Source organism: Atractosteus spatula, chromosome 3 (genome assembly GCF_055471065.1).
Source record: "Atractosteus spatula isolate fAtrSpa1 chromosome 3, fAtrSpa1.hap1, whole genome shotgun sequence".
In the NCBI taxonomy this organism is placed as follows: Eukaryota; Metazoa; Chordata; class Actinopteri; order Semionotiformes; family Lepisosteidae; genus Atractosteus; species Atractosteus spatula.
Window position 1 is genome coordinate 30,956,104 of NC_142708.1, and position 12,711 is coordinate 30,968,814.

General features: G+C 35.5%; 1 protein-coding gene across 2 annotated transcripts; it reads right to left on the minus strand.

Moving 5' to 3' along the window:
* Positions 1–2,238: 2,238 nt before the first annotated feature.
* LOC148837681 (beta-1,3-galactosyl-O-glycosyl-glycoprotein beta-1,6-N-acetylglucosaminyltransferase 4-like) lies at positions 2,239–11,953 on the minus strand. 2 transcript variants are annotated; one of them, XM_088911834.1, is made up of 4 exons: positions 11,886–11,953; positions 11,273–11,355; positions 6,837–6,968; positions 2,239–5,865 (listed from the first exon to the last, which is right to left on the minus strand). In XM_088911834.1, the coding sequence occupies exon 4, from the start codon at positions 5,862–5,864 to the stop codon at positions 4,581–4,583; it is 1,284 nt and encodes a 427-aa protein (XP_088767960.1). In that variant the 5' UTR covers position 5,865; positions 6,837–6,968; positions 11,273–11,355; positions 11,886–11,953; the 3' UTR covers positions 2,239–4,580. The 2 variants fall into 2 exon arrangements, with proteins under 2 accessions (XP_088767960.1, XP_088767959.1); XM_088911833.1 differs by having other exon boundaries at positions 11,273–11,434; positions 11,886–11,929.
* Positions 11,954–12,711: the final 758 nt, after the last annotated feature.

A 12,711-nucleotide genomic window follows, 5' to 3' on the forward strand; every position in this document is an offset into this window, starting at 1 on the left:
TAAACAATATTCTGTACTCCTATAAAATGCTATTAAATGCCATAAAGAAAAGATTTCTAAATGTGATGAATACAAATTAAAGTACATCTACTGTATAGACAGTTATTCCAGTTATTTCAGCTTTGAAGGTTTTAGAGATGCATACTTAGAGATATTCCATATGGTGAAAAATTGCACCACATTTTTATTCTCACAATATCTATTATATAATATCTGCAGGGCTGATATTATATAATAGATACAGAACTGTATGACTGATTTAAAACATTTTACAGTACTTTAAGTATAACTTTAAGTATAGCTAATTAAGCTTAAAGGTCCTCTTTACACTACTCTTATGCAACTTCTTGAAGTAAAACCAGTGCAATTTCACTGTTGCTTCATCGGTAATTATAACAATTTATAACAGTATTTTTTTTCCCACAGACAAAAATAATATTATCAAGAATATTGTTTACATGCGTGTTAGTCCAGTTCAAGTGTCAGCTTTAGGAGACCTGCCAGAGAACAATTTCAGCAAAAAAAAAAACTGAACTGCTTAGCTCAGGCAAATGATATCCCTTGGGGTCTGTGTTTATGCAAATGTTTGCTGCTGCTGTAAAACTGTGACACAGAAAGATAATACAGTAATTTAAAAAAACGACAGCTGTCAATCCCTACACGAAGCAGGCAAATAACTTAGTTTTCAAAGTGTTTACTATAAAAAGTTTTAAAATAAAGCTAATTTTATCTTTAAATGTATTATGGGTTTTAAGCAAGAAATGCCGAAACAGTATGTATTTAAATATTAATGTGATTATATTATGCTCTGTGCTAATGTGTCTATTACCATAATGAAACTAGTGCATTGCTTTTACTGCTAATTAGACTTCGTGTATAAGCACTGTTAAAACACAACTGATTCAAGAGCAGTCATGTATGTAGAGATCTGTTTACAGAGTGAAGATTACTTCCAGCCAATATCAATCACCACTGCAAGAAAAAAAGGCCTCCAGTTCAACAGGGTAAAGAATTCTTGCTCATTAAGTTCTTTCTTGCTTTATGGAAGAAGGTAGATCAGAACAAAAAAAGTAAATTAATCAACATTCATACAGAATTAATCCAGTTGACCAATGACTTAAAGAAAAGGTTTCCTTGTGTTGGTACATTCTAGAAATAATTATTTGATCAGTTGACAGCTGCAATGTCTGAAACCAGTAGGCAAGCACTACATGAAGTGTCGAAAGACATAAGAATGTTTTGTAGGAAATAAGCAAGACTCTGAACTTTTTACTCAAATATTTTGGATGTTTTATATGTGCTGTTGATGGGACATAGTGTGCTTAGCCTTTCATAATTCAACATTTTCTCCCTTTAGTTTTTCTAGTTCAATGAAACAGAAACACACCAGGAAGTCATTGAAAATTGAGATATTTTGAGATAAGTTTTTGATGTATTGTTGATGTATTCAACATAATTACCTGTTTTTGCGCTTAAAGTGTTTTTGTTTAGATTCAGTAGCTAACTACAGTAGCAAACACAGCGTAAGGTTATAGTATAGTTCCTCGTGCTTCTGAGGGATATTCTGATTTTTAATTCACACAAGCCTGCTAAGTCACTTCAATTCACTTCTCTAAAAAACTCATTATTCAATTTATTGCCTACTTCAAGCCTTAAGATACCAGGATAGGCTCTGGATTGCTGACAATCTGCCCAGGAGCAAGTAGCTTTCTGTTGATGCATGAATAGACACTGGCTTTGCCATTTGACCAGATACGAAGCAGGTAAAAACATTAACCCATCTATATTACAAACCCTACTGGGCCGATAACTGGAACTGAAGAGCTGTGGTTTAAAAGGTGGAAATGAAGGTTGAACAAAACCATAAACTTCCTAATAAAGACAATCTAAACTACGAATATTAGACACTAGCACAAACACATTGTCCAATGAAACCCTATAATTTTCATTAGCATCCCCTAAAGTGTTTTAAAGTGTTAGCAATAAACAATAAGAATATAAAGTTCTAGTCTAGATTCTTCATACTTTAACATATGAATGAAGGTTGCAAGGCCACAAACTCAATGACAGAGAACTAATCAGTTCTTGGTGTGCTGTTTTATACACTAATGATGAAACTATGACTGCTCCGAAAAATTAATCTTCTTGTTTGACTCAGTTTTGGTGTTGACCACATTTATTATTAATAGTTATCAATAAATTACTTTAATAGTCTTATCAATAAGGTTTGATCACAGCTTTTTCAAAGAGAAAATTCAGAAATTTTATTTGCTGTTTCAGAAAAACTAGAATGTCCCAATTTTATCAGACTCATGTCCAACAGAATCATCTGATTCTTAGTACATCAGAACATTTAAATCATTAATATTATAGCCCTTGATTTGAACTGCAACCTACAGACACGGATCACCATTAAAAATTGCAATGCTCAGGGTGATTAGAAAGTTAGTTGGCCTGTTCAAACAACTGTATTGTGAACCCTATATACCCTGGAATTTGATCAGGTTACAAATGGGACCCCGACAAAGTACTGTACTTCTATGATACATGACAGTACACACATAGTACCAACCCAGGGTGACCAGTATTTATGTAACTGAAATGCTGATTTCTATACATGAAAGTATAGTATACTTTTGTATACTAAAGAAAAGTATACTGTAGTAAAGAGCTAAATGATGCTGTTCTGTCTACTACAGTGTACTACTTGCTCAACAGGGGTCACTTTTCTGAATACATCTGTTCAAAAAGGCCAACTAATTTAATTAGCACACTGTGTGCGAACATTCCTGCATTTTCCATTGCAATTATAAAACATTTTGTTTTAGATTTATATATAGATCATAGATTTAGCAAAAAACTAAACATGACAAACTCAATAAACCTTAATCACAGCTGTATGCTATTTCTTTGTTGAAAGCCTTGTTTTGCAGTTTTGATCTTTCATAATATTGAATATTTCAATTCTAACGGTATTATATTACATTTCCATTGTTTTATATCCATTTCATTTCCCAAGCACACTGACAAAATAAATTTAGATCCTTTGTTACAACAATAGTTTAAAGGTAATAACATCAGTGCAAAATTCTGTGCAAACAAACCAAATCATACATTTTCCAAGATCATCTGGATATAGACAAACGACAACTCATTTGGCAATTCAAGGCACCAAGCTTGTCAACAGCTGTTAAAATAAAAAATAACAGGAAACTCATGGTCCATCCCTCCCTCTTACAAACTGCTTCTTCCAATTCAGGCTTACAGGGGAGCCAAAGTCTATCTCAGCAAGCAGAAGAGAGTAGGCAAGGTACACACCGGACAAGAAGCCAGTCTGTCAGAGGGAACACAGACACAAACACACACACACACACCAGGGCCACTTCTCTCAGAGGACAATTAAGCTACCAGTATATTTCTGTACTGTGGGAGGAAACTCACATAAACAACACATATACCCCCATGCAAATAGCACCCCAGGTCCAGAACTGAACTCGGGACCCCAGTGCTGCAAAGCAGCAATGCTAAACACTACACCACCATGCCACCCAAAAAGAAACTCATGGTATTTTCTCCAATTACATTAGAGCATCCTTTTTTCAATGACAATTTTAGCATTGTGGTGGAACAAAAAAATTACAGTGACACAGATTTTCAAAGATTTCTGTTCCACAGAAGATTGTACTCTTAACCCTTTTGAACTCCAGAAATAAAAATAAATCCCGCATGCTAGGTAGCAGACTGATATAGAAAACGAAGGAAAATGTATACAAATATAGTAGTATACTTCAAGCATGGCTGCACTTCACAAATATTGTGATACTGAAGTGGTTAATGTGTGTCATGATTTTACAAAAGTATGAAGAAGCCAATTAAGATGGAAATAAATTCAGTGTGGGAAGTAAAATAATATTATACTGATCATTAAAAAATAAAGAATACAATTCATTTTTCATTTGAACAATATTTGGGGATTAAAAACTACCCTCATAAAAGATTATATAAAGAGACAGAGAGGGAAATCTGTGTCTCTGTCATGTGTGGTAGAAGTTAATTATGACCAGTTAATTTTTAAAAAAACACAACCTGGTAAAAATTTCAACTGATGCTTGAAGTCCAGTCAGTTTATTTCATTATGAAAAAACGCAATTGCTGCTGAGCAAAGCCACCTACTGTAGGTTAGAATTTCTGCTCAACTCTCCTCCCTCCCTGTGTTCTCAGGGACATGAGACAAAAATTCTCACCATGCTGGGTTTATCCCTGATTTTCCCTGAAAATATGAAAATATTATAGTGAAGTTCTAAAGGTGTTACACAAAACATTTATTATTCCAATTAGTGACCCTCCACAGAGAATACAACTATTTTTTATATTTCTATCAGTCTGGTGTTCATGAGTTTTCCTTGTCCAAAAAAGGTGTGACAGCTAAAGTGAAAGAAAATGTATTATAAATAATTATTAGCAAGAGAAGAATTGCACTCATTGATTTCCAAAGAAGGTTGTGGCATAGATAAATAATCCTTTAAATAATCCTTCAATCTATAGTGCAGAAAACTGTCAAAACATTTCAATCTCAAAAGTCACTTCGTCAACGTCACCCAGGAATGTTGTTTTTCCTCAAGTTTCTCTTCCAAACATTTGATCAGGACAGGGTCCACTTTGGGATCAAACTTGTTAGCGAACCAGTGCCCATAATTAAGGAGCCAGCGAAGTTCTGAGGCTCCATAAATGCAGACGCTGCGAATGTGGGTTCCAGTGCAAGGAGGATAAAGGGACCCCTCGAGATAACTCCATTTCACCAGACGCGTCCTACTCATCAAGTCCGTGAAGTCGGGATCCGACCTGGGAATCCCTCCTGGAACCTTAGGAACTCGCGCCAAAGAGGCCCAGAAGTGCTCATCTGGTGAGTAGGTGTCTTCACACCAGGCCAAGAAGTCTTTGACAAGCTGGCTTCGCTCAACGAACTCAACGAACGCACGCGACAGCACAAAATAGGCACTTCCAGTAAACATTTCAATATTGTGCGGAGGACTCTCCTTGGCCTGATTGGTTTTTACAGGCAATTTTTGGTATTCGTAAGGCACGTCCTGGAGTTCGTGATGGAAGGTGAAGCGCTGCCTCTTTACGTCGCTCGGCCTGCTAGATTCTAGCATGTTGCTTCCATTCAGCTTCTTGAGCTCGGAAACAAGCTCAAAGTTGGATTTGAGTGGAAAGTCTTGGCCGCACAGATTGATGACGTATTTCCATTGCACAGGTGACCTCAGAAGGTCTGACAGACAATTCAGATCGGCTTTAAGCCTAGTGACATGAGCATACTGCACTGATTCCAGTTTAGATGCAATGAATACATTGGGGAAACACTTAGCTAAGTTTTCAATAGCATATATAAATGTTTTGGGAGATTTTTGGTCATAATGAAAGCAATAAACATTCTGAGGCATGTAGATGGCTCGAAGAATTCTCTCGACCATTGCTGCATTTTTGTGCACCACTAAGGAATACGCCAATGGAAAAAGGCGCTCCTCCTCTGAAACTGATATCTTTTCATATTCTCTTAACGCAATATATCTCCTGCAGTCTGAAGTAAGAGAAGCAATAGTTTCATCTCCCACATCAATAATGTTTGTTTTTCTTATTTCCAAAGACTTGCCAATCTCCACTGGTTCCAGTTCATAAATGGAGGTACAGTTAATGTGGTATCTAGGACTCTGGTTGGTGGTTCCAGTAATACCATAGGTCTGGATGAAAAAGCTGTTAGCAGTCGCTTTGAAATATACAAGCTTCAAAAGGCACAAAATCAACAGGGAGAAAGAGAAGAAAAAGCATTTGTACTGTAATTTACGTAGAAAGGCGCATGTTCTCATTCTGTAAAAGAAAAAAAAAGAAAAATTAGAGTCAGATAACATTGAATGCTGAATATACTTCAGTGTGGGTAGAATATCATGTTACTTTTCAACCATCCATAACAATGTTCAAACACAGGCTAGGCGAAGTCAAATACGTACACACAGGGTGGAGAAGATTAACAATCATGGTCTGTTGGACCACCACACAGAATCTGCATGAATTTGTCTCTTGGAATGGCCTTGCTTGAATGCTTTCACATAGACAGGCACAGGCCACATATACTTCACAATAATTGCTCACTTCATGGAACTTGTGATTGTAACAGGGCTCAATGTGCGGAATGAGTTACAGAAGCAATGTTTTCCCCCTTCTCAAATTTAGATCAGTGTAAAAACTCTGGTTTATCTGTGATTTAGGGACTGTTGTTGGAGCCTTTGAGTTCCTGGGACTGAAACTCAACAAAACAGAGAGAGCTGCACTTTCCACATGATGTTTCTCTTTCTTTGGTTTATGTGTAATTGTATGAATATAGAAAAACACAGGAGTACAGAATATGAAAGTCAATGCTGTGCCACCTGTGTCACTCAGTGCCTGTGCCACTTGTTTTCTGCACAAACTGGTGTTCTTATTGTCGTGTGATCTTTCTTACATCTCTTTTGCAAAAACAAACCTCTGTCTTAAAGATCTTAACAGAAGAAAACTCTTGAAAATACTGAAAATCAGAGCAATGAGCAAATGGGCTAAATGGCCTTCTCATATAAAAACCTTTCTCTTGTTCTCTTATGCTTAATTTTTTACAAACACAGTAAAAATCTGAAAAAAGTATAAAGTAATAATATGGATGCAAATGCATTTTTTTTTAGTTGGAAAAATTAATTTTTCACCATCACAGGTGACAATAAAAATAGTTAACACAAATCTTTAATTTCTATTTTAAATACTGAACCTAACAGCAAATTTGACTTTCAAAAGAAAAACATGTTGCATACCTTACACAGTAAGCACTTTCCTGAGGTAACTTTAGAGTCCATTTAAAAAAGCCTGTCAGAGGATTTCCTGGAAAACAGCGATACAAACATGGCCTGCTAATAGCCTGTTGACTGACATCACACCCTTTGGATCTGGAAAGAAGCAAATACAGAACATTTTAAAAAGTTAACAAAGCAGTGAACTAAAATAGTAATAAGGCAAATTTGAGTGATCTGTCAGTTTTCATGCTGATTCATATACACTCAGAAGGAAACTGCATATTTGCAAATCAGCTTCTGTACCACCTTTTACATTTGTACAGAAGTAATCTCTAATATTGAACTGAATCTCTCAGACTCCCTGCTTGATCAACACAGTAGGTCCTGTGACCCTTGTTGCCTTACCTAGAGTTCTAGGGAAGAACTAATTCACAAATTCATTGCTAGTTACTGCTGTTGAATGCTGGTGAATCTGGATCTTAGATGGTTATAATAGCCTGTGTTTATTATAGAGTTGGTATTATGGGTTTTAGCTGGTACAGAGACAGCAAAGCTGGAGGTGAAGCTCTAATCTTTTCCAAATTGTGCATGTGCACTTTGTACATGGATTATTGGCATTATCCTTTATTTTTGTCATAATTATCGATCTACCAGCCCTTCTCTCTTGGACTGGATATTTATATTTAGAAACATAAGACACTGCAAAAGACAAAAAAACAACTAAACTAAATATATATTTTAGATTTTTAACATTTTCACTAGTTCTGATGTATGAAAAACAAACTAACAACATATACAAAACGTAAATACGTCTACTGCAAAGTGGTCATTTTTAAAACCAAGTACTAATTAACATGGTCATAGACCACAGAGAACTAATTAAAGAATAAATGGACAAACATAATACTGACAATTTCATTAAAGAAAAAAAAATCACAGTTTAAAAAACAACTGACAACAAGGAAACAAATTGTTTTCCCTGAAAAAAATAAGGATACCAAAATACCAGTCTGTACGAAGAGCTCTGGGTTTACAGTTGGAAGGCTGTGGGTTTGAATCTTGAGCTGGCCACTACTGTTGCATTCCTGAGCGTGATATTTTACTCAGACTGCTCTAGTACAATGCCCTGCTGTATAACTGAGTACAAATAAGTCACTACTGGTAAAAAAATGTCAGCTAAATAAATTAAGAACTATTGCATGAGATGCCGTGGTTACACTTTATTTACAACAAAAATGTCGGCTTCCACACTCTAGGTTATATTTATAAACACTAATGATACAGTATATGGGAAGGGTTCTCCAATCCAAGTACCTGTAAATCAAAGTCCTTTGTGCTGCGAGGTGTCTTTAATTTATTTACCACTTGACTGTTCTGAGGAAGAGTGACTATAATTTAGTGACTTTCTCCAGGTTTTCACAATGAATGAGTTAATGAGGCCTAGAAAACCATCAGGACTGAGTGTCTTAAAGACCTGATTTAAAAAATGGGCAGTGTATATTATTAAATGGTTTCTTAGGTCTCCAGTAATAATCAAAATCTAAATAATATCAGAACTTCATACGGTATGCAAACAAGTAAAAGTAGTTAACTACTGTATACAGTATATTATTTTATCTATAATAGAAATCTTTAGAAAATATATTTAACATAGATTCTAATATTGATGGGCAGCACAGTGGTGTAGTGGTTAGCATTGTGGCTTTACAGTGCTGGGGTCCTGGGTTTAATTCCTGGGGTGCTATCTGTGTGGAGTTTGTATGTTCTCCCCATGTTCATGTGGGTTTCCTCCAGGTGCAATGGTTTCTTCCTATAGTGCAAAGACATGCTGGTAGGTTAACTGGCTTGTTAGTGGTGTCCTGTTCAGGGTGTATCCTGCCTTGTGCCTGTTACTTGCTGGGATAGGCTCTGGCTCTCCTGTAATCGCAGTTAGAAGACTGTTTAAATTTGGATTTTTTTTTTAACTTGGTGAAACTGTAAATATTTTTGGTCCTTGACAGCATCCTTTATTTGTTTGTATGAATAAAAGAAAGTTGTGCTTTGTATCATTGTAAAATGTACACCTTGTACTACCTTATTTAATGTTTCATTTTCAAATGCACACGATAACACATCCATTTGATATCCACTCTTTCATCAACATTCCTACTTGCTTTCTTTTTGCACTATAGAGATGGAAGCCAGGTGATGTGTGTGTATGAATTGGTATCTAAATATATTTTTCTTCCTCTCAAGTGTTGTGAACATTTTTTAACATGTGACAATCAAGTTGGTGGGAGAAACTGGTCAGACTAGCATGGTGCTGATATCATCGTTTTCAATTGTTCAAGAACACCATGTCAGCTGGTAATCATATACTGTAGTCAGCTTTGTGTTAGAGTTTCTAGCAGGTTAGTTCAATGTCAGCCTCTACATTTTTCTTTATATTACTCTGATATCTGATACAGCTGTGTCCCTACACTGCCCAGATATGATAAACCATATACCATGACTGCTGGAAGATAAAATATGATTATCATGTATTTCCATTCCTTTAGTAAGATATAAGGCAAAGCGATGTTTTACACTTTGATTAACAGGCAGCTGAAACAAATACAATTTACACTGGCTGGGAAAAGAAAGCTACTAAAAGGGGAAAATGACTCGAGAATTCCACAGAATGTTTTCCTGTACAGCATAACTCTTGTATTTTGAGTTTATAATGAGGAAACAGCCGTACAGGAACTTGTATGGTAAGGATTGGACTTCTGTGTCGTGTAGATAAAAACAAACAAAAAGGACACTAATCTGTAATGATGGCTCAATTCAGTGTTATTGATGGAACAATTTTTCAGTTCCAAGAGAATAGGGGTGTGTGCTGTGTGTGCTGTGCCATTGTGAAAACATGGTGGTGCCTGAGACTTTGTTTGTTGATGGAAAGGTGGCAAACCAGAATATACAGTATATACTGTATTATTACATACCGCCAGAAATTTTTTTTGCAGTATTGTGGTGATAAATATAGGAATGCAAGCAGGCAGAAGAACAACAGGTTTTAAAGACGATGCAGGGGACTGACAGGTTCTGTGACCTTAATTGAACTGCTGGAGCAAATGCTTGGAGAGACTGAAAACCTCCACAGCCAGAGTAAATGTTCCCTGCTATGTGATTTAGAGTGAATGGACAAAAATAAAATATTATGCTGCTTAATCTGTCTGACAGGACGCCAAGCGTATGTGCTACTGAAATTGCTGTAATGGAGGATATGTTCATACAAAAAAATGCAGTTAAATGCCAGCATATCACATCCTGTATATCTGTTGATATTAAAAGTATATATAATAACATATGCTATATATAAATATTAATATAATAATCTCTAAACAATACTTAAACAAACTAAATAATCATTTTAAAACTATAACAACAAATACAGACCTCAATGACGACTTGAGGCTTTCAAATATTGTTTTGTACAATTTAATTATTAAAACTAGAATTTAAGAAGTAAATAGCCAAAAACCTCACCTCTATTTTATAACGTTTGAATTGGAACACTTCCCTAATGTACTCATCACAAGTACTATAGAAGTACTATATTATCACAAGTATTATAGAAAAGAAAATTCACTCCACAACGTCCCTATACAACTTTTTAGTTACCAACAAACCTAATTTCTCAATTAATGTATCTTTCATAAAGCTTGTTATTATAAATTCAAAGCTACATCCGGATCTCAAAGACGAAGAAACCCGAAGTACAAGATACAGTACAAGAACAAAGACATTAACTTTTTCCTTCGAATCTTATTGCAGAAAAATATTTTATTGTACCAATTAATTATTGCTACTGTGAGAGTATCCTTACATTAATTGAAATGAAACAGACAAGTAGTGTTGCAGTTTTATCATTGTAAAAATTTACATCATAAAATCTTTTTTATGAACCCTATTGTATCTCACACTACCTGGAATGCGCAGTGTCAATCTTGCCACCAGAGAGGATGTGCTGAATATTTTTAGATAACCGCTAACTTTTCAACCATAAACTCATAAACTGGATTATGTTTTTGAATCTTCATGGTCTCACAGTCCAACATATTTTCTTGCTTTCCGTGTTCAGTTATTCTATTGCATTCAACTATACATAACCTTCCTTCCTCATAACTCTAACACACACAGCATTGTTCAGCTGATTCAGCGTGATAAAACTTCAGTTTCTTCAAAAAGTGTACAAACCTTCGGTGTTCATTATTGATTACAGTTGTAATTGTCTGAGAATCAGGCATTTGTGCAATGAACTTTTCAAGTGATACGCAAATGAGTAGATACAGTACAACATAAGGGAAGTACAGTAGCTCGAACATAATCAGTACGAAATGTTTACTCTGATAAATAACGACTCAGACGTGTCTTTGAAAAATGGCGTTCATGTACATGTACATGATAGTAGTTTACAGTAATTTTAAAAAACTTACTTTCATGATGATTGGTGATCTTCCAGCACGCCTCACAGTAAAGGGTAACAGCATGAGAGGTGCGTTTTCATTTCACCACAAAGCTGAGACAGTAGGAGAGAGAGGTGTGGCAAAGCTGAGAACTGCAACTTGGCAGCCAGAGCACTGAAACTGGAACCACAGCTGACCAAGCAGAGGCACATAACGGCGTTAATATTAATAAACCAGAAGACATTCAACACAGTTTCATCTTGCACTTGATTTACACAACACTTCTGATATCATATACTTAGTTTTAACCTAAACAGTAGCGCTGGAATCGCGATGTTCGATATGCCATTTACTAGCAAACCCGTTGAAAACTGCCATCCAGTTGATCAAACTGTACCGTATTTGAACGCAAATATGTCAGTGGATCCTCAAGCAATAGCTTGAAATATTTGCATTTGTAAGTTTAATGTTTTCTTTTCAAGCAATTCAACATTTTAGTTGTCACTTTCAGGCACTTTGTTTTTATTTTGTGTAATCCTGCTACTTGTTACTTAAAGATTCTTTTATCTGCAGCAATTGTTTAATAAAGCACAAGGCGTGTATGAAGAGACAATATTAGTATTAGCAGTAAGACCTTACTTACCTAATAAGACAGTGGGTCAGAGAAAAGGACTCCTGAATCACTGGAGGTTGTTGGTAAAGGAATTACCTCTTATATCTGTTTGAGACACTAGATGGGGGAATATCTTGGACAACAATTGCCTATTAGATTGGTCAGAGTGATTCAATTAATATTTCAGGACATCTCATTGGCTTATACCATCCCTTTGGTTAACTAAACACCACTCATAACATTCACATTCTGCATGCCATTCCTTCAGGTAGACTCCTCCTGAGACATACAGTACCTGTACAGGTACAGCATATCTACTCTTACAAGCCAGCAATCGTGCTTTTGACAACAGATCAGATCAGCCATAAAACAATAATTACACGTACACATACATGCAAAGTTTCGGCATAACGTGAAAAATGTGTTGAAATCGCAAACTGAAGCAAGTCATTTTCAAAATTAAAATTGACATTTCCTGATTTAAGCCAATAACTCACTTTCAAACATCACCACTATAGTTTGTGTGTGTGCCTCAGTAACAGCAGTAAATATAAATGTGTTGTTGGACACATTCATTGCAAATAAATGTGAGAAAATACTGAACCACCTTGTTATTATAGAACTTTCATGCGATTATAAAAATGAGAAAGAAATTGAAATTTCACTATTTTAACATCAATTGTAATCTCACATTAAACTATTCTAACTCATATTTGCTGTGATATACTCTTAAGTAATCATCTCCTACACTTTTGAGTAAACCTTTTTATGAATTAAGAATGAAAAAACACTGCATGACTATTTTCTTCACATTAAGGAAAAGTACCTGTAGGTTTATTTTAAATATTTTGAAAGT